We start from the raw sequence: 22521 nt of genomic DNA on the forward strand, positions 1-22521 counted from the left end.
TGAGTGACTTTGATGTGTGTCTGTGTTTGGGTGTGTGAGTGTATGTGTGTGTGTGTGTATGTGTAGTACAGTGTGCCTTCAATCCATGAAAACATATCGAAATATCCTCTCTCGCACAACACTGTCCTGGAGAACAGAACTAAAAGTTTAATAATAATAGCATGTGTCATCATCATCATCATCATATACGATAGGTTTGCTTTTCTTTTATACAAGTCTAGAACATAAGAAAATACATAATTCACTTCACATATATTTCTTCCATTATCCTTTATGCTTCCTCTCTCTCTCTCATCATTATCCTCATTAGTATCCATAGTATTTTTTCTTTAAATTGTTTTTAAGCGCTTTAACTATACTTTTTTTTTTTTTGCTCTTATTGTGGTTGTGATTCTGTTTGTTTTGTTTGTATCTTCTTTAAGTTTTTGTTTAATGTATTTATTTATTTACTTTTTGCAACGTTGTTAATGCGACTTTATTCTTTTAGTACACTTCTTTAGTACAGGGTTGTTTGTTGTTTGTCTCTAAAAGTACTTAACGAGTTTTGCTTTAGCATTTTTGCTTACGCCATCATCATTATCATAATCATAATCATAATCATTCATCATCTGTCGCTTAGCCCGGATCCTAAGCATAGCTACTGGCTACTACATTTTAACATGCTCGTTTTATAGTTTATACATAGTACATATAAATACAATAATAGAAACTATAGTTAAGTTTACCCATACAAGTTCTTGAAAGCAGACACTAAAACCGATTGATTAACTCAGGGTGCAACGGAAAACGACGATCACAAGAATACAAAAACGGAACGCAAATTATATAAATGTTTGTTTGTTTGTTTGTATGTGTGTGTAACCTATATATACTCGTATTTGAAGGGACACTTATGCTCGACTTTAACGAGTATGTAATGTATACCTACTATATATCATCCATTTTTGTGTTCATTTTTTCTTCTTTTCAACATTTGTTTTTTTTTTTACATTTTCATCATCATTCCCTCTACATAATAATGCTGTTTTTTTTGTTGTTTAAATTCTGATTGGCATCCTATGTGAGCTTCTTCAAACATTAACTAGAGATGGATGTTGTAGGGGGGGTGAGGAGGGAGGGTCTAGTGCTAGTATCTGTGGCGAGTGAACTGGAGTGATTTATGGTTTAGGAATTTTACGAGATATTTCTGTGTTGCTTCGACTCTCTCTGCGGTCCTGTTCCTTGGTGTTTGGTTTTTCTTTGTGGCTTGTGTCTTTAGAGGCAGTTAAGACCTAACATCTGTGTGTGTCTGTCTATTGCTTATCCAATGGCAATTACTATCCTTGGCTGTTAAATCTTTAGCTTTCGGCTTTAATTTCGTTTAATTACACGCTAATATAAAGATGCAAAACCTTCTTACATACGTTGCTTAGTATTTAGGCCATATAGGTTCTTCCTCAATTTCCATTCTTTTCTTTTGTATTCCCTTCGACTCCTCCTGCTCCTGTAGTAGATGCCTGCCTGTCTGCCTCCCCGCTCTCTCTGATGCTGCTATCATATTCCGTGACGTTTTACAAACATATTTTCCATAATAATAACGCTAACGCTGTATGTTTTTCTTAGTTTTTCCTCTGCTTTTGCATTATAGATATATATATGTATATGTATACAGTATATGGTGTATATTAACTCACGATTCACAGACACAATTATCTTTAATATTATATGAACGTTTTCTTTCGCGCTTGAGAGCAATTCCGTCCACCCTTCAGTAGTAGAACTCGTCGTCTCTCCTAGTTTCCTTTCCTATATGTACTATAATGCATGCTTCTATACTTTGTAATGGGCGTGAGAGTTGAATGAACAAACATACATTATGCATAGTATATTTCTTGTTAATATATAAATTTTATATATTTTTATTTCAATAATATACGAGTGCGGCTAAGTGAGTGTGTTGATTTTTTTGTGTGTGTGTGTGTGTTTGCATGAGAGGCTGGGGAAAGCAGTCCATTGGCAGTCATCCCCCCGACAAGTTTTTTCCACCTTAGCTACATTTATTTACAAATGAAATTATTGTTGTTTGTGTTTTTAGCAAATCGAATGACAATTGTGCGCATTTCAATGAAGAAATATAAACGAGAAAAAGAGTTTCGAAATGAATGTTCTGAAACTGAAACTGGACCGCTTTCCACAGAGATACGTCTTGTGTGTGTGTGTGTGTGTGTGTATAGGATGGATATATGTAGTTATCGCATATAGTAGATGACAGTTTTTAATTTCCATAACCGTTGTATTTTGCTCTACAGACAAACACTTGCTTGCTTGGTTTTTTGTTTTTACATTTCATAATTTTTGTTACTGCCCCTGCGCTGCCTTTCCCTGCCTTACGTACATAAATTTCCATATAGATCCATCAGTTATGGGGTATATATTTCTGTACTTAATCATATGTATAGATTTTTCTGCCAGCTGCTATCTGCTCTCTTTCTAAACTGCTTGCTAAAACATGTTTTAAGCGTTGAAGGGGGGTCGAAATGTTTGGAATTTTCTGTATGTTTGAGAGAAGTCTTGACGGAGTGTGTATGTTGTGTGTGTTTGTGTGTGCAACACTTAAAGCTAAGTAACAAAGTTTCGTTTGCATGGATGCGCTGCATTTTATATACAATTCAGGGACTAAGACACGCTGTTCGATCTATGGAGGAGCTGTGTGACAAAAAAAACAGGGAAATCAAACGAATCCATCATTAGAGCAGCGCAGCTTTCAACTATTTTACACACAGTGAACATTTAGGTGATATTTCTTTTAGTAAGTGTTTGCTTTTTCTTTTGTTTTTTGGGTATGGGGTATGGGGGATGGCGCTGATCTATATGCTAAGGTAGGGCCTTCTAGTTAGCAGTAGTATGTTTTAGTAGTTAATAATATTCAATGCTCTTTCTTCTACATCAACAATCAATCAATCAATCAATCATAGTTATAGTTATCGGCTCTCTTCTGCTTTTTCACTTACTAACATGATTTTCTCTTTATTCAACTTGGGTTTTCCTTTTTGTTTTTAATGCTTAAACGTAATTAATAATATTTTCTTTCTTTCTTTTTGTTTTAATATATATATTTATATGTGTCTGTGTGTGTGTGCGCGGGTGTTTTTGTATGTGTTTTTTTCTGTTGTGTGTGTAGGTGTGGTGTGTCGGTTGTGTAGGTGTAAGATACATTATTTATATAGATTTCCATTGATGCCGCACTCGACGAAGCTTCTGCTCTCTTAACATAACACACACACAGACAGGGGCTTCTGCAAACGCTATAGCTATCGCTCTTACTTCCGTTTCCGCTTTCCACTCTGCTTCCACTCCTACTCTCATACTTCCAACCTGCCTCTCAACAGCCGCTCAAGCATCCTATTCCTCCGCTGACGACCGCTTGGTTGGTGTCTTCGTCAATCGAGTATACATTTTAGTTGTTTGTTTTTTTTTTTTTTTTTTCATATTTTCTTGTGTTTAAAGTTTAGCATATGTATGTGTTTTTGTTTTTAGTATAACTATTTATCGCCTCTCTCTCTCTCACTGTCTATCCGCCTGTCTCTTGTCTATCTGTTACGTGTGGGATGTGGAACGACAGATGCTTTTACGTGTTAGCCAACGGACTGCGCTTTACGGCTCTCGTGTTTTTTCATTATTGTTAGTTATTTTTCGGGCGCATGCCTTGCGTTTTGCGTGTGCTGCTGGCTGTTTAGTTGTCCGCCGCCTTTTCCTGTTTGATTTTTGCATTTGTGGTCGCAGGATTATTGTCACCGCCGGCGCCGCCGCTGGACAGACTGCCGCTGCTGCTGCTATTCGACTGCTGCTGCTGATGAGAGTTAATGGCGGCTGTGCTGCTGGTTGGTGGCTGCAATTGGGAGGACGTGGACGCCGCCGCGTTTGATGATGAGGCGCTGTTCGATGCATTCGCAGCAGCGCTGCCGCCTGCGGTGCGCCCATTAGAACGATTCGATTCGAGTTCGTGCAGCTTCTTCCACAGTTCCTCGCGGTCGCGTTCACGTTTCTTTTCCCTAATGGCGAACAAGTACAAAATGTTATTTATATGCAAATATGCAAAGGAATGTCTTCAGTCATACTTTTGCCTCTCCGCCTTGTAGCTTGAGGTGAGCTCATCGAACAGCTTTGAATTCATTTCCATGAATGTTTTCAATACATTATAGACGAGCGCCACAATGGTCTGGTTCCAGTGCTCCTTGCTGATGCGATAAAGAGCCGGGAACATGATGGGCATAATCACCGCATTGTTCTCCTCAATCAGCGACATGGCATACTCATTATTCCACAGATATAGAGCGCGTTCAGCAACCTACAAAGGGAAAGAAGACCAATTATAAATTTATTTACTTTGCGAATGAATAAAAATGTCTTTTACCTGAAAATGTGGACTCGAGACACATTTGGCAATCTGCCGGAAGAGCGGCTCCTGTATCTTGACAAACTGCGGCGGATCGATCACATCGAGTATCTCCTCAATTTCGCCCAAGAACATGACCTCCTTTTGGGAACACGTCTTTGGCCAGAATTTGAGCAGGCCCCGCACCACCGGCTCGGTAAGGAATGGATCCTTCTCTAGGAATTGTACAATACAATATGCCAACTGTGCATGATATAGCGATAGGCATTTGACTTTGTGCAGCGGCAACAGAACCTTGACCAAAAACTGTTTATGCTCGGCCTTCAGTGGCAAGGCAAAGCCATTGATGATGCTAATAGAGGTGCAAATATAATGGATTAGCAAAGGAATAAAGTATAAATCCACTAGTTTGACTTACCTGCCGAGTATTTCCAACAGTTCGCCCACACCATTGAAATGCTCCGTCTCGTAGATGAATCGCAAGAATATGTTATTGATTTGTTTTCGTATAAAAGCGCGTAATCCTAAGAACTTCCCATAGATGCGATGCAACACCGTCTTGAGAAAGTCACGCTCACGTGGATCCTCAGAGTCGAACAGTTCCAAGAGCTACCAGAATAAAAGTCATAATATTATGCGAAAGATCTTCCATTAAGGCGTTCAACTCTAGCGCACCTGCAAGACAAACTTCTGATCGATCACACGCTTGCCAATGGTTGCTTGGAAATCCTGTGATTCCAGGAAGCGTAAGAACACCTCATACACCAGCTGAAGGTGTGGCCAGGAGGCCTCCAATGTTGGATCATCCTCCTCGGGATCAAAGTCCGGATTCTCGCTGGGCGGCAGTGTGCGAAATAAGTTGCAAGAAATCTGCATAAAAAGTTTAAGATTTTATTATGACTTTTCCGTGTGGAATTTTCTCTTTTTTCGCGTACCATGCGTATTATTTCCGGATAGACCGGTTCCGTAAGCACACCGCGCCCATGCGTTATATAGGTGGATAGATCATTGAGTGCCGCCCGCTTGATTTCCTTGCCCTTCAAGTCCGTAACGGGATCCATAAAGTCAAATGATACGCAACACTGACGCAACTTTCGTATAAACAGCTCCTCCTGTTCGAGGCTGGAGCAATCGGCTAAGCACAAAGGAAAGGGATGGAATTTATTAGAGGGTATTCGCAATGAATTAAAGAACTTTCAAAGCTTACCTTTTAGCGGCGGCAATTGCTGCAACTCAACATCCTGTGAATTTCTGTAGCGCGAGGAACCTTGACTCTTTTTACCCTTTTTTTTGAGTGAACGTTTGGCGAACGGGTCGATTCGATCCACAAACGTGCCCCCCGATGACATCTTTTCAGATTTGGGTTCGTTTGAATCGATGGCGGTGGTGGTCTCCGTGGCTGTCTGTGTGGTATTCAGCTTGCCGGCTTTATATCGAACGTTTGCCACTGAAAATTGATCGGCTGCTGCACCACCTGCACCTGACCCACCTGCAGCTGCACTCCCAGGTGCTGCTTCTGCTCCTCCTTCCCCCTCGTCTCCGTCGCCGTCTTCGCCTTCGAAATCGCTGCGTAGGATCTCGACTGGCCGTTTGTTTCGCGACTTGCGTAGCCAACCGAAAATTTTATGTGTTATGTTGGCGACTTTTGCAGTAGAGTTTGGCGTCTTGCAGTTGTTTCCTCGACCTTTGGTTAAGCCGCTACTGCTGCTGCTGCTGCTACTGCTGCTGCCGCTGCCACCGACGCCTATGCAGAGCTTCTCCTGCTCGGCTTCTACTGCTGCTGCTGCTGTTCCTGTTGCCCTTTGCTGCTCCTCGAATGGCAACAAATGCTGTGATGGTGAATGTTTCTCTCTGTTTAGTACACCCGTCTGCTGTTGCTGTTGTTGCTGTTGCAGTTGTTGCTGCCTCTGCTGCTGTGTTATGTTGATGGCGGTGTTGAAACGGTAGCGACTTATCTTGACATTTATCAACCAACGTCTGCGGGTGGCATGAAATGTATCTGGCAACTGCTGCTGTAGTTTTGCTTTAAATTCGTTACAGTTGTATTTACACTACAAATTAATTATAAATCAATTAATTAAGACGAAAATCCAGTGATTTAATTATGCCCTAACTCACCTGTTTCTAGATTTCCGTTCTGTTTGCTGCTGTCTGCTGTTGTTGTTTTCAGGTTCTTGTTGTTGCTGGAGGGATTGTTGCACTGTTGCGCCTTTCTGACTTAATTTGTGGATAATACTCTCGCGTCTCGCTTAGCTTCTTGGTTGCTGCTTCTGCTCCTGAATGGCACATCAATTTTTCGATTGAATCTTTCACATATTCCTCTAGCTGCACTCTCTCTCTGCGTACTCTGGCTTTTGCGCGCTCTTCTCTTATGTCTTGTTGCTGCTTGGTTGTATTTTATGTGTTTTTTGGCATCACATGCACTGGAAAATACAATAAACGAATTTATATTTAAAAGGCTTGTCAGATAGTTAGCTCCAGGTATATTTATCAAAGGTAGGCAAAGAAATTGCCATTCAAAATTGTCATCACAAAACCACAAAATAAAAGCCGCAAAACGAAAACCGAAACTCTGATAAAAAAAGAGAGGTGGGGGAAAATATATGAAGGTTATATCTAATCGTAGCTTTTTTTTTTACAGGTGTGTTTGTGTGTGAGTGTGGGGAACTGTGATTTCTTTGTGCAGACAGATAAGAGATAACTGATAGGAGGATAGGAGCACAGAGACGTATCAGCCACTGGGGGAATTCACTTTCCCCCGAAAAAAAGCAAAGAAAACGTGTTGTTGCCAGGCATAATGTCGCTTAAGCTTAAGCCTCTGAATGATTTGACTTGATTGATTCGACAGATGATTGGACATTGCAGTCAGTGCCTGAGTCCCGACCATTTGCATGCCCCTAGGGGGAGCGAACATTTAACTGAAAACTAAGAAAACGTCTTGCCGCAGAGCCGCACAATCCTTGAGGCAAGTGCCAGGCAGCAGGACGCAGTCAGCGTTTAATTAAATTTTCACATTCCACGTTGATTCTCATTTAAGCGCGTCCTTCCCCCCACCCCGGAAAAGGCATTGACCGGAAACACTAGTTGGTGCGGCAGATAGGGCGGCGGCTGGCTGTCTACTCGAAGGAAATGAAAAGCGGAAATTAAGACAGAAATGAAGGACATAGCACCAGGAGCAATAGGAGCTGGTGGTGGTGCCCATTCATTTGCATGAACTTCAATTTCAATGCAGAGGCAAGTCACGCAGTTTTCACTCGGCAGGAGAAACTCGTTTCACACACAAAAATTTGCACACAAAAATGCAAGTCAAACCTCGGGCGAGCAAGTCCGTGGCCCACAGTCAATTCCCTCGGCAGGTAAAAAACGTGTTAAACATGGCCAACACACACACACACACACACAGACGCTGCAGCGGCACCCACACACAGATACACACAGGGACTGGCTGTGTAACCACAAGGCGTATGAGTGACAAACAGGTAAATGCGATCAAACTTGGCCAACAGCTGCCTGGCTGCTGCCTGCCTGCCTGATGGTAATGGAAACGATGCGTGGGCGCGTCGCTATGACAAACAAGCAAACGCCTGCATGTATCAGTGTGTGTGCGTGTTGGCCAACCGGAACTGGCTGGAAGAGAGAGAGAGAGAGTGGCACACAGTAAAAAAGTTTGCACAGCTGCCTCTTATTCCATGCCACATTTTATACGCCGCGACAACGAGCTGCAGGGTATGTATGGGAGTATGCTGAAGGGGTATGTTAAACGGTGGAACCTACCCCATAAATATGTATAATATATGCAGACTATATTATAGAATATAGAGCCCACATAATTGTTGTGTTTTCTTTTGAGTTTTATAGATATTTTCCTTCTTTTTCGTAGCATTATAAATAATAATATTATCTCACTATTTTCAAAAATTCAGTGCAATCAGACCATTTTTAATACTCTTTGTTGACAAATGTGGTTCCCATAATTTGAAAAAAAAAAAATGTATATCTTTTTTTCCAGAGCTATGAAGCTATTATCTACCTATCTGCCATAAATCAGCACCATAAAACAAAGCATAGATAACTTTTAGGTGTCTACCGTTCGACACTGTCCCCCACCTTTTGATTTACACGTTTCGCAGTGCAATAAAATTGAATTTTCCACCGAATGTACATACAATATACAGCTCATCCAGCTTGTTTACACACAAAGTTTTTCTTTACTTTTTCGCAGAGGCTTTCGTTTAATTTATCTGAATAACCTTCGCCGTGGGAGGTCGAGCCCCTGTGTACAAAAAACAATAACAACAACGGTAACAACATCCAGTGAACCCCATCGTGACATCTAATACATCGGATAGATCGGCAGAGATAGCGAAATCTAAGGCACAAACTTGGGATGGGCAGTGCTTGTGGCGTTCCATTCCATTCATTTGTTATGCTATTTTATATACACATAAAATGAAAGCATCAGCGGGGACCCCAAAGAGAATTCCAAGACAAATGACCAACAACAAAAACAACTAAAACAACAGCTGTAGAGCAGCACAATGAATGGTTGACCATTAGGCCTGGGAGTGGGACATTCCCATTCCCTTCCCCCTTTAATGGGTGGGTGTCTCTATGTGTGTGTGTGTGACCTTATGACATTATTTACTCTACAGCGAAAAAAATAATACTTTGTAGTGAGGGCCAAAAGTTCAGGCCCATCACATATCATCCATAGGAGAAACATAAACTAGAGGGAATAACCGAATCTTTGGATACCCATAAGAATTTTTGTGCAAAATCAATAGATGCATAGACAAAGCAAGCCTACATTTGTTTAGTAAAATATAGCTGATCGAAAATATATTCAAACATTTAGGGTAGAATCTACTTTCATCAGTTAATCATGATACCCTGTGAAAATGGGCACTCCCGGCATAGAGGCATATAATAACAAATGGACAAGGCGGCGACTCCCACAAAATATAATGAGACAAGTTTTTGCCTCTTCTGCGCTCTCTCTCTCTCACTCTGCTTCTATTCTCCTCTTCCATTCCATTATGTTTCGCTTTTGTTTTGTTTTGCTTTGTTTCGCTGTTGTTTTCGTGTTGGCATTTGTACGATTTTTCGCCGCTTAACAACCAACGAATGCGACGAGAGGCCGAGGCCCAGCCCCACTCATCGTTTTGGCCAGTCGTCCGGCCAGGCCATCTAATGACTAAGCCACTCGCCTCGACCCACGACCCTCAACCTCCAGCCCATCCCCAGCTGTCGCTCAGACGCCCACTGAATGCCGGGGAAATTCTATTCCATTTCCACACTCACAGTCGACAGGCCACAGCCCGCTCTTCGGTTTCTCTTTTGCCACGATATATTTTTGACGCATGTCTATTGCGTTTCGTATTTTTTAAAGATAATCAATAAGCCACAAAACTGCTTCGAGGCTTGGAATTGTTACCAAAGATTTCTGTCAGCAGACTTTCGTCAATTGTCGCTGGCTTTTGGCTGAATGTCAAGCGAAAACCCTGACCTACGCGTAACCCACTCTTCTTCCTTTGCTTCTTTCTAATAGTTTTTATTGGTCGTATTTGTTTATTGATTCATTGGTTTTTATTGCTCCAAAGAACTTTGACAAAGAACTCAACCAATCGAAAGTACTTGTCGATAGTTAGTAACAATTTTTGATACATTTTATTGTCATAAAACGTTGCCAGGGCGCACTTAAGAAATGTAATTTTCCATTAATTGCTTTATATTTGATTATTTATGACATTTTTTCTTGCATCTCAAAGTCTCTCATATTTCAAAAGTTAAAAATTTCCTTGACTCATACATGGAATCACAATTTTTAAGTGCCACAATCTTTATTGGGAACCCCTAGGAAATGTGTTTGTACGTACGCATTTGTTAATTGTTTTGCTTTGCTGCGGTGGCGCTTACTGTTCCGGGAAAATATCACCACATATCCATAGAGTGGCGTCAAGTGCAAATATTTAATGAATATGTTTCAATTGATATCTGGAAATGGCAGCTCATGTTTACACGACGACTCGACATTGTGGTGGCAATTGAGAATCAACTATTTGTTATTTCTATTCAAATAAACGTCCACATGCCAAAGTCAATATACAAATAATAAAGTGCACAACTGCAATCTCGTTTTTCGCTTTGGTAAAAGAATTTTCACCGCTTTACTGTTAAAAAATTAAATTGAAATCGATTTAAACTCGTTTTAAAAATAAAATTACCCATGTACCAAGCATTTTCCATACATAATAATAAGCCTAATTGAATATTTCATTTATTTTTTCACTGTGTTCACTCTGTTGCTGGAGTTTGTATGAAATTCCCCCAGGGGTTTTCATCATATTTGTGACGATTATTAGGTGAAAAGTCTAAGCTTTTTGCACAGGAAAAGCAATGATAATGTCGCACGAGAGATGATAAGCACAAAAGTCCCTTACCGCTACCTCGACATCCGCTGGCGCCTCCCCCTTCGTTCCATCATGGGGGGCCGCGTGTTGGGCAAAAATTGCGCACTGTTTTCATTTTCGCTTTCGCTGCGCGTACTTGAAACGTGTCTCAGGAACTGCATGCGGGGGAAAATGCATGGAAAAACTACGCAGTAAAAATCTTCGTTGTCCATGGAGCTGGTGTGAGAGGGTGGTGGCGGTGGTGGGTAGGAGATGGAATCTCACACCCTAAACAAAAATCCTCGCACGAGAGGAAGGCGTTCAGAGAAAAGAGTTCATGGACGGATGAGAATTTCATTTCTCGTCAGCTGCAGAGCAGCAATGCATGACTGGAATGAGTGGAAAATGCTTACACTGTTTCCACTGTTTTTTTTTGGGGGGAGGGAGGTGGAAGTTCTCTCCTCTGAGAAAATTACAAGCTGCGTTTCGTTGCGTGTTTGGAAATCTCTACTGGCGAGAGCATCTACAATCTCCATCATATCATCCCATCCCATAATCCCGCATGCATGAAATTGATTTCCATCTCCACGCAGGGGCAACAATTATCGAGGAAAGCGACCGATCGATCCACATGCGAACTGTGGGCTCCAGCCTTAATAGAATTTTCATCCATTGCGCATCGGAAATTCAAAACCTTGACCTCCCTTTGGTGGGATGTATCCCTCCACTCCCTCTATGTGGCTGTGGCTCTGTGGCTGTATTGATATCATTAAATCAATCAAATCAGCATCCACCCATCGACATTTGCATATGCGAGTAGTGTGTATGCATGAATACATTGCAGGAGGCAAACAAAACCAACAGTTGGGGTAGATAAAGAGCCAGAGACACAGAGCGGGAGCAAGGAGGAATATCCATCTGACAGAAGCAAAATGCAAATGTTTTGCGTGCATCTCATGTCACGTAGCACATCCCACAACCCAGCCACAATCTTTCCTCGAAGGTCCTTGCTTTTGCTGGATTTCCAAGCTAAGCTTTTTCGCGACGGTAAAATATTTCACACCTAAATCACACCTGTTTAAATTCAGTTTGAAGATCAGGGTCCATGTTGAGAAAATTATCTGACTGAAGTGGATTTTTTTTTAAATTTCATTCTCGAAAAGCCATCGGTGAAAAACGCATCGTGCAGCAGCAGCTCTACAAAATGCATATGCCAGGAAAACCAGGGAAATATGAGCCTTGTTTAATTTACATAAAGCTAAAGGAAAATGGAACAATAAGTTTTATATGATTTTGTTGCAGCCACAAGATAAAGGCAGAAGTGGGGGCTGCATGGAGGAGCAGCTGCAACAGAAGCGAAAGTTTTTCGCCACACGAAAGTGCCTCTCGCGGCTCGGCTGCTGCGTGTGGCCTGCCCTCAAGGCGCTACGCCACACACAAACACACACACATCGAGGGGAAAACACATTGTAAATGTCATGTGGGTGGAATGGACCGCAGGACAGAGAAGGAGATGTTGAATCTGGTGGGTGGTCATCTGGTGCTTCTGTTATTTCCTTCTTTCATGCCTCACTCGACAGTTTCAGGGGGTGCCTGCATTTTTTATTTATTTTCTTTTTTGTTTGTTTATTTTTGCTTTTACTTTTTGCGCAGGCCCCAGACACCGAAAGCCTCCGCTAACAAAATTATAAGATCTAGATTTCAATGGGAATTGGGTCACTCCTCCTGGGAGGGAAAAACATATTGCAAGTAAAATGAATTTTAAATATTTACAGCACTCTCAAGGAGTCACAAAAGTCGATAACAACAGGCGGGGGAAAACCCACACCGCTCAGCGGCAGTTTTATGGGGGAAAACTGTCGGAAAAAGTTGGCAACTCGTTGGAAAATGCAACAGTTTTCACAGTTAAATGGCAGGCCAACAATCTCTCATTTTTGTTGCCGTCCAAACTATCGATTGATGCCCTGCCAAAACTATTAGAAAAAGGGGTAGAGAAAGAGGGGGCAGAAGAGAGTAAACAATGAGGCTTTGTTTTATAACACAGCTTCGAAAGTTTATCCATTCGCTTATGAGAAATTTGTACGTATAAAAAGGGGTTCAGAATGAAATACAGCCAACAGAAACGATGCATTCAATTGAATCAAAGAAAGTATAAAGAAAGCCAGGCATCGGAGGAGAAAAAAAGGAAAACAAAAGATGAACAAAAGGGAAAGGGTGCGGGACAGAGCAAGCTAATGAAACAAAAGAAAGCAATTCAAGGACTTGCCCCACTGCCGAGTGCTTAATGCATTTTAGTAATTCACAATTGACAAGCAGAGGGATTCAATTTATTGATAGGCACCAGCACTTTACGAATGCCACACATCGGTGCCACGTGCCACTCCTGGACAGCAAAAAGAAGGCACCAGCACCAGTAACCGCCACCCTTGCCACACCTTGCCACAGGCTGAAATGAAGCACCACACCAGCCAATTGCCAGTGAAAAAAAAGTTCAAATGTAACCAACGCACGCAATGCGACATTGACACAGAGACAAAGGCAAATAGAAATGAAAATAGAAAAAAGTAATAAAGGAAAAGCGTTAGGCTTCGTAGCATTTGATACCCTAGCAGAATCATTCATCCATCAACTAGAACAATATGAGAGAATATGTATAGAAACTGCTTTAATGATTAGTGATCAATTAGACCATAATAATTAGCATGGAAAATATTCTGCAGTAATTTATTAGTTATTTCTTCTTAAAAAGTGATACACATTCGGGATATGCATTCGAAATTCATTGCACCAAAACCATCACAAAATACGTCATTTACTGTACTGCAAAATATCTGTGAATAATCGTAACACCCTTTCTCCACGAAAGGATAATCAAATACAAAAAATGAAAGACAGGCAGAAAGCAATGAAAAGGCTGTGGAAAAGCGTGGGCCGCCGACATTTATGGGGCACCAAAAATAGAACAGACAACTGCAGAACTTTTTACTTCTATTTTTGGAGTGCCACAAACAGAGGCAAAGTCAGACGCAGATCCGAGAACCCGTGCGGCCCCACCCATTGACTGGCAACGCATTTTCCGACACCCGCGCAAAAGGGCAATTATAATCCACGTGCGGATGTTGACGTCAGGAGAGCGATGCAACAGCGCGGCAGCCTCCACTTCAAAACTGAACGATTTTCCATGTACACGTATTTATGTTTAATTATTTAAAGTGAAATGCGTTCAACGAGAGTGAAAATGGAAAGCTTTGCTCCTCACGCATTGAAAAGAGAGCGAGAGAGAGAGGAAAACTGTGAGTAAGTTTCCTTGGAAAACCCACTCCATGGCACACATAAATGGGTCAAGCAGCAATGTGATGTGTGTGTGTGTGTTTCCTCGTAAATGATTAACACAGCCAGAGAGCTCCAAAGAAATTGAATGAGAGGCAAAGCGCCAGAGAGCAGGTTTAATTAGGAGTAGAAGTTCTAGTTCCTCGAAAGATTTACATAGCTAATGGACGAGTTTCAGTTAATTTGAGTGTAACCTTCGATACAACATTTCGCCGGATTAAAGCTTAAAACCAAATACTTGCTAAGACTCTTGAACTGAAGTAAAAGTGTAACACAATCATTTGGTATTGCTGAAATGTATTCATAGATTCATCATTTAATCGTTGATTCATTATCTCTGAAGATATGAGTAGTATTCGGGGCTTTTTAGACCATTTTTTATGTAAAGATTATTCGTTCAGAAAAAAACCCTTGCCTGCCGCAATTGAATGCTTCATATAATTTCAGATCGTTATTTTAATAAGATCAATTACTATTGGGTATATTCTTAAAAGCTTAAACACGTGAATCACATGAAACACGTGAGTTTAGCCAACTTTCAGAACATTCTCTGTTTGTGTACGTTCGCTTAAGCCAATTTTGTACAGAAATTCAACGTCATCAAGTACGCATAACCATCTAAAAGCAATTATCTAGCACGACTTTAACTTGCATCATCATTATCATTGCTATGAGTAACTTTGGTACTCAACTTAAAGCGTTAACTAGTCTCTAATTGCACAGAGAGTAGAGACTTCTCTTCTTATCTGAGCGTAGACATTTTTTCGGAGAGCCGTCAAGTAATTTGATTGCCGCACACATCTGTCATAACTTCTAGTGCCGCACGCAATATGCCTTCTAGGGTTTACATAACGTCTAATGTAACTTATTGTTGGTATTAGCATTAGAGGCAGAGGCAGAGGCAGTGCCAAGTGGCAATGGAAATGGAAAGTAGAAAGCCACGAAATTAGTTGACAAATGTACACAGAAGACGATGAACAGGCGACACAATGAAACACAAAGCTAATTGCATCAGGCGACGACTGTTATGTTATGTGGCGGTTGGCATTGGTTGGGGGTGTAAAAACATTTCTTTTTCTTTTTCCTCTGGGTAATACTTGAAATAGGGCCCAAAAGCAAGCAGGGCCCCAGAGCCAGGCCAGAGCCAAAAGCCAAAGCCACAAAACATATGACGAAACCGTAAAACACGAAAGCAGACGAACCAAAACTCACAGCCTAGAGCAGAGGGGGAGAGATGGGATAACGAGAGATGAGACAAGACAAGAGACAACAGCAGTCACAACAATTTCCTCAATTTAATTAAATAATTAAGCTCAGAGGCGACACACACTGTGCGTCTGGGATGAGAGAGACACAACATTTTGACTAATTAAAAAGAAGACAAGGAAAAGAAACATAATATGGATAGCATTGTTGAAAATAATAGGAGAATGCAAATTTTTGGGGCCTATTCAATTCTTGTACAAGTGGTAGGGAGATACGACTGCATGTGCACCCAATACTCGCTTCAATTATATTTGGATTATTTAGCACTTGAAATAAACTTAATTAGTGGATCAGCGAATAAACAACATTTACCACTCAAGACTATTCTGACAGCTGCTCCCTTTATTCCTTCATTATCTTCATTCTCCCTTTTCTACGCGACACACACAAAAGGCATGCGAGTGCAGTGACGATTCCAGCAAGCACCGTTATCGACTTATCTTGTATGGAAGATCTTAAGCTTTGTTTACACTACGCTAGGTTTTCGGTTGTGGAGTGTCAAAGCATTCGGCAGAAAACTTTGTAGTGTAAACAGCCCTTACGGAGTGCGGTCTGCTCGAGCATCAAAACGTGCTGGGAGAATTATTTTTCCCCTTTTCCCGACGTTTGTTCGTTTGTTATTTTTGCAAATAACAAAGTCATGTCATATCCAAATACTTGAGGGCCCATGGGTATCCCATTAGTCGTATCATCCTCAATAGTTTATATTTTCTGTGCACGAGCAGCCGCGAGTCGTCAGACGCCGACTTTCAGTTCAATGATTTCATTTACTTATCGCGTCTATCGCGTCACCAGCTCACCTATTGGGTATATAAACCACACCAATAAATATGTAGTACATATAGGAAGGTATTATATAGATTTATGTACGTTCTACTTTTTGTGAAATATATGCCACAATGCAAATTCAATGCCAAAGCATGGAAAATTTTCTATTGAAAAGCGCTCCCGGCCCACATCTCTCTCCTCTGCCTGTCTCTCTTTCTCCCTCTCTCTCTTTCCGCAATCTATTTTGCTGTATTTTTTTGTTGCTATTTTTTTAATTAAGAGATTTTGAGCTGTGATAAGCAGGAGGGAGGTTCTCTGTGTGTCTGTGTGTGGGCGTGGCAGCCACCTAATCAAAAATCAGCACACAAAAATGTCGCATAAACAGTGGACTACAAAGACAATCAAATAGGGGACAGGGGGGCGCAACGCAATAAAAGAAGGAAAAATGTATCTCAGGTGAAAGATAAGATATGGCCATATGGTAGGTGTTCTTGGCTGCTGAAAATAAAAAGAAAACAACAGAGAGAGGGACCCCAGTTGATATTGTTCTTATTTGCCCCACCTTTGTGGACAAAATAGATATGAGGCGTGGGGTGGGGCTGGCATTGCACTTGTTTTCAAAGCCAAAACCAAACCACTTCTCGGCCACTTGCTCTCTCTTGTTCGTGGTGGTTAAACACAAGTGTTAATTATTAATTGTGCAATGTGCGATTTTATTTAATTGCTGCAGCTGTCCGTCTGTCGCACTGTTCCTTCGAGTGTTTTTTGTTTTTATTGATTTATGGGCCATGACGCGACTCGAGGCTTGGCCACAACAGAAACAGCAGGCATACCAGAAGGACGGGGGAGGAATAGTCATTGAAATACGATTGAACCCTCTCCGGTTTAATCCTACCCGTTCAAGGTCAAATGATTTCATGCACAGCTGAGGAATTTCCCCCACCAACGAAATTTCCATCTACTATTTATATTCTATAAATAAGCAGGGAAAATAAATTAAGAACATTACAAAAATACATTGAACTGCACTTGAGACGACGACGCACGGGTTTTGCGCCACAGGATGCCCCGCCGAAAAACGGAAATTTATTTAAGGCCCCCACCACCATCCACCGTTCGTAAAAATATCAGCAAAAAGATTTTTCACTGGCACCCGAAAATTTGCCCCGCATCTAAAAATTATATTATGAGCGATGAAAAACGTCATTAATTGCGGCAGAAAGGCAATGGCAGCAGCAGAGGAGAAAAGCGAAAGGAAAAGCTGAAAATACGAGTGTGTCTTCGGCATAAAATGTGAAAATATTTATACAGCAGCAGCCAACAGTCGGCATGAATGTACAAATAGTTCTTCCTAATGGGTGCTCAGTGGGTTCTGTGGTTTCATTCAGCACGTCTACTCTTGAGACTCTGAAAACTGTAAAGTGATGCCACTCGGTGGTCAAACTAAATAAAATATGAAAAGAATCTTCAATCTATAAAGGGAGTTTGATTGTAGGGTATTTGCACTATTGGTGTGCATCTAATTGTCTTTTTATCGGTCCACTTTTTGAGGCGTCTCTCCCACTTCTCGGCGGCTGCCAGACAGCAGCTGATTGTTCCACTCGTTAGCGAGGCGTGCCAGCGAAAAATGCAAAAAATAAAACAAAGGCAAAAATCTGGGGCCTGGCCGTAAAGTCAGGCGGCACTTCATCCGTCCGTTTGTCTGGCGGAAAGTGGGTGGGCGGGCCAAGCGGCGGAAATCATCTAATTATAACGAGAGAAACATTTGCCCTCTGCGCTCAGGCGGCTGTTAATTTTGCTCCATGGCTAGCTTTTTCTATCGACTGACTGCCGCTAGCTTCATTCCAATATTACGAGTACTTTTCAGCTTCTCTAACAAACAAGTAAATATAATTTCGATTGAATTGCCAATAGAACAAACAAGCAAACACACATATGGAAAGGAGCAGCGGCTTGCTCTCCATTCCCAGAGTGTAGCCGAATCGAATTTAAGGAAAAACTTCTGCTGCCCCTGCAATCAGATTGAATAACACATTTTGTGCCGAGAAAACTCAATGGAAAATGCAAAGAAATGCAATTCGAAGGCTCCTCCTACTGCTGCTGCTGCCACAATTCGATATCTCTTCGATGAGGAAAACATGTGGAAAACTCTGTGTAAATCAAGTCAATTTCAATGGAGTTGGGAGAAATATGTATATATTTTTGTGCTTTATTTTTAGAGCAGCCAAGAGGGGGCACCGTACTCACTTCCTTAACGATGTAAACATGAGGGGAAACACGAAGCAGGTGGAGTTGTTCCATGTGCTGCAGTTGGCTTCCAAAGGCAACAGAATGAGTGGCAAAAAGTGAGGTCAGTTATGTCAAAACAGACAGCAATAGCAAGAGAAAGAAAGGCACACAAATGAAGAGATGTTCATGCTCGTATGTGTTGGCCATTAAGGGGTTATACCAGCAGAGACCCAGAGATGGGGAGTGCTGTGCCACAATTGACTTTAAACACGCTCTTTAACCGCTGCAGCCAGGCAGAAAATGTTGAAGTTGCAACCAAATTAACATCCGCAAGAGGTGAGCCAAGGGAGGGGGGATAATGTGCGTTCACCAAAATGTGAACATACGGCAAGCAGGTCACCCCGGGCTGCAGGGTAGGGATTTAATAGAGCTCCTCTGTGGAGAATGTGGAGCAATTTTCATATGTGGTGCCTCCCAGGCATTTATGGACACAAATTCCGCTTCAGTGAAAACTCCAATGGGAAAGCAAATTGTCTTCAAGAGAGTGTGTGTGAGCGCAAGTCATGCTGATGGCATGTCGCATTTATTTCAGTTGACCGACTTGGTTAATTCATTTAAATAACTTGGAAATAGAAACCCTCGAGAATGTGGGGGAGGCAGAGGAACCAGTCGGGAGATGATGAAGAGAGAGAGAGAGTACTTAGGAGTGATTATAATAATCTTTGTTCTCCGCTGTGTAGACACTGTATCTTCCAATAAGAATCGATGTTTTACCTACAGGCAGTGCCTACGTGTGTACTTTTTACGTCAAAGCTCAGTCTGGGGTACAGTCAGAGAGAGAGAGAGGGAGAGAGAGGCGAATGACAACCCACACATGCACACACAAACACACACACAGACATACAGAGAGACATGCAGTGGGGCAGTAGTGTCGCCTCGAAAGGCAGCTCCAGTCGGAATACCAAGTGACAAACTCACTTGGGCTTTGTCAAACCAAACACTTGGATCCGGGGGATCGATCGCCACAGCTAGAAAATAAACTGGAAATATCGTTGGTTTTGTTCTGTTCTGACTTTTGCATACGCTCTACAAATGTTATCGTTCTTTTTCGTTGTATTGTTCCGACAGAACAACTCGAAAGAAACACCTTAATTGCAAGCAAGTCACGTTCAATTTTGGGGGGACTTTTTCAGTGGGGCGTGCTGGTCCGAGTATCATGAAATATAATAATTAATCCGTGTGTAGAGGGACAGCGATATATTATGGTTAATGGTTTAATTATATTGTCAAACATTCGGGTATTGCAAGGGCCTTGTCACCTGTCCAACCTGAAGATCCGTGTATGCGGGGACACTCCGCCCCCTGGACATTATTTACCATTTTGACACATTTATGTTAATTTCGAACAGTAGGCTCGACGAAACGAACACGTTCGCGCGATGGCGCATACACACATACAACGTGTGCCCCTGTATGTGTCAATTGGAGAACTTGTTAATTTGTCGAGCAGGTTCTGGAACCGCCACCTCACCTCATCGCCGTCCGTTTTCACTGTCTTCAGATTCGTATTCCCCCTTACCAGCGACTCAATCACTCAATCAATTGGAACCAGTTCTTTGTTCGACTGTTTGTTCTGTGCAAATCGAGAGATTGGAGACCCAAAAATGGATGTAAACTTCCGTTGTTGCCCTTACTCAAATATTTCATGGGAGGAGTGTAGATTTGCAGTACAGTACGGTTATTCAACTGAAGAGTAGAGAGTGAAGATACCCCTGCATGTTGATTCCATGGGATATGTGTCGTCTCGCTTTGCCCTTACTTATTGACAATTTCGCATGCTATTAACCGTTATTGATCAATTCCGGTATGTCATACCTGTCTCGCTTTTCCCACTAATTGGCATACGGCGTCACGGGAGAGTAGATAGTGGCGTAGCGTAGAGTACTCTCTTCTTATTAGCAGTTATTTAACTATTGTTGGTTTTGGGAGCACTGTAATTGAATTAAAACTGTAGTTTCGCGAGTATTTCTTTTTCTCCCTTTTTGCACAACGCAACGCGTAGTGGTACGGGGAGGGGAAGAAGATGCGGTGAGACAGATGGGGTCCAAGTGGGGTCAACACATGTAAATACGATGTGGCGTTAAGGCAAAACACACACACACAAAAACACAAAGCAGAAGCGCACTAAAGTGTGTGTGTTCGTGTGTGAAAAGAAAGAGGAAGACACTCGAGTGTGGGGAGACATGAGGTGAGACAACTTGAAAGCAAGAGAATGAGAGAGAGAGCGGCGCAGCTGTTTTGATGAGGCATTTTTTCTCCTTTCATTAATTTGGCTTTACTTGATTTTGCTTAGATTCCCTTAGTTCTTCTGCACTAGATTAGGTAACTTATGTCTATATGAACATAATTCTTAACACATTTTTACTGCCCGACGATGACACACACACACACTTATCACAAATATGTATAGTTCATACACACACACGAGCGCACGAAGGCAGGGGAGAGACACAAACACAGGCACACAGTCATTTAGAAACGGCTCACAGCAAGCAGCCAACAAAATCGATATTCTAAAAATAATATAAGTAAAAAATATACACAGATATATATATGTATATATACATACATATATGCATGTGTATGCATATATAAAATCCAAAAACCAACTCAATTGTAGCCACACTCTCGAATTTGGGGCTCGTGTGTGCGTGCAAGTGTTTGAGTGTGCAATTACATATTTATTTATTTATTAAAACTTTGGAAACACTCCGAATTGCGTCTGGAATTTCGCCGCTTATACTGCGCACTTGAAAAATTTGCATTCACCACGAAATGATTTGGTATTCTTTTGTATTTTTGTGAATTTACTTGATTTTTTGCTCTGCCGTTAAAACCGATTAAACAGATTGCGGCGCTCTACTATGCGGCGGGGGGAAAGAGTGCGGACTGTGTGGAGGTATAGAAGATTTCTATATCTTTCACAAAACCGACGAACGAAGGCGGCATACGCATACGGCAAGTGAGACGATATATTTTTTCACTTCTGCCGTTCACTCTCACGCTCTCTCCCACTCTCTTTCGCTGGGCTGCTCGCTCTCTCTGCTATATGTGTGTGTATATATACTATACGGGGAGAGACCGACCGACCGCACACACAGAGAAACGAGTAGTACATGAAAATATTTTTTGTATTGTTATTGTTGTACAAACTTGTTGTTGCTGCGGCTGTTGTGGCATAGTAAAAGTAGCAAAAAATGTTGTAGTGCAGATTAACGGGGGTTGCACACACAGAATCACATACACACACACAGACGAGTTACACCGCATCGGTGGGGAAACGTACGCTGGCCACACGATTGAAAAACGGAAATAGAGGATGCAGTGGCATGCCAATATACCGAGCACTCATTTTACATATTTCAACTAACGATGAAACCGGAGAAAGATTCTTTTAAAAGGCATACATTTCGATACCACTGTGCTAGATTTCTGGGTGAGAGCGTGGTGAGTTGTTGCGCGGCGTCTCTTTTCTCTCGGGCTCTCTCTGGTGTTCGGTATATTCAGCGATTCGCAGCACGGGCATACTACAAGGGATTCCTTGACGCCGCCGCCAGTGCTCTCAAGAGCGGTGTATCGAGGGCGATAGCCAAACAAAGCTATCGTCATCGATTTCTCTCACGCTTACGCTCCCTCTCTTGGGCTCTCTCCCTCTCTCTCTATATGGCATTCCACTAGCAGAATTTTTATTTTTTTGTTGCCTTTTTCGCCTATGTATTTATTTTTATATAATTTAGCACAATGTTTGCGGGCACTCACTGCTGACCAGGTTGCGAAGGAGCGGTGGGACTGTGGGAGGGGGGGACACACAAAAAAAGCGCTGCAAATACACACACCTCGAAATTCTCTGGATGCACACACACAATCCTTTGCGTTGGGATTTAACAGCGACTGGCGCACGCACTGGCACAATTTCAATTGTAAATCACACCGGAATTATGTATTAACGCTTTTCGTTCGGTTAACGCGGCCGGTAGTTGTATTTTATGCGAGAAATATCAATTTTTTCAGCGGCAACTAGAATCGTTCACACAGACACCCGTAGAAGTGACGCCATCTTTGATGGCGGCCTGTACACGTTCAGACATCGATTGAGTGCTGGAA

At 41.9% G+C, this 22521-nt stretch overlaps 1 protein-coding gene and 1 long non-coding RNA gene across 5 annotated transcripts; both read right to left on the minus strand.

The window, feature by feature from the left end:
- Positions 1–1024: 1024 nt before the first annotated feature.
- On the minus strand, positions 1025–15692 carry LOC117898553. The gene is made up of 3 exons (XR_004649152.1): positions 15683–15692; positions 9897–9909; positions 1025–1453 (listed from the first exon to the last, which is right to left on the minus strand). It is a non-coding gene; the product is annotated as an uncharacterized LOC117898553 (long non-coding RNA).
- Positions 2559–22478, minus strand: LOC117898551 (serine/threonine-protein phosphatase 2A 56 kDa regulatory subunit epsilon isoform). Of its 4 annotated transcripts, XM_034808032.1 has the most exons (10): positions 22254–22478; positions 20233–20348; positions 6494–6798; positions 5583–6426; positions 5311–5510; positions 5051–5245; positions 4794–4984; positions 4394–4727; positions 4098–4327; positions 3180–4031 (listed from the first exon to the last, which is right to left on the minus strand). In XM_034808032.1, the coding sequence occupies exons 4-10, from the start codon at positions 5722–5724 to the stop codon at positions 3713–3715; spliced, it is 1611 nt and encodes a 536-aa protein (XP_034663923.1). In that variant the 5' UTR covers positions 5725–6426; positions 6494–6798; positions 20233–20348; positions 22254–22478; the 3' UTR covers positions 3180–3712. The 4 variants fall into 4 exon arrangements, with proteins under 4 accessions (XP_034663925.1, XP_034663922.1, XP_034663923.1 ...); XM_034808033.1 differs by lacking the exon at positions 20233–20348; XM_034808034.1 differs by lacking the exons at positions 6494–6798; positions 20233–20348; positions 22254–22478 and adding an exon at positions 18224–18230 and having other exon boundaries at positions 2559–4031; positions 5583–6167.
- Between the last annotated feature and the right edge of the window lie 43 nt (positions 22479–22521).

Source organism: Drosophila subobscura, chromosome O (genome assembly GCF_008121235.1).
Source record: "Drosophila subobscura isolate 14011-0131.10 chromosome O, UCBerk_Dsub_1.0, whole genome shotgun sequence".
Lineage (NCBI taxonomy): Eukaryota > Metazoa > Arthropoda > Insecta > Diptera > Drosophilidae > Drosophila > Drosophila subobscura.

What these genes read in the sequence shown, in the direction of transcription:
- LOC117898551 (XM_034808034.1), bottom strand. Translation starts at nt 5,724, where the DNA reads ATGTCATCGGGGGGCACGTTTGTGGATCGAATCGACCCGTTCGCCAAA. An exon ending in TCTCGAGTCCACATTTTCAG is followed by an intron (nt 4,328 to 4,393) that starts GTAAAAGACATT and finishes TTCCCTTTGTAG; the next exon opens with GTTGCTGAACGCGCTCTATA. An exon ending in TACAAGGCGGAGAGGCAAAA is followed by an intron (nt 4,032 to 4,097) that starts GTATGACTGAAG and finishes GTTCGCCATTAG; the next exon opens with GGAAAAGAAACGTGAACGCG.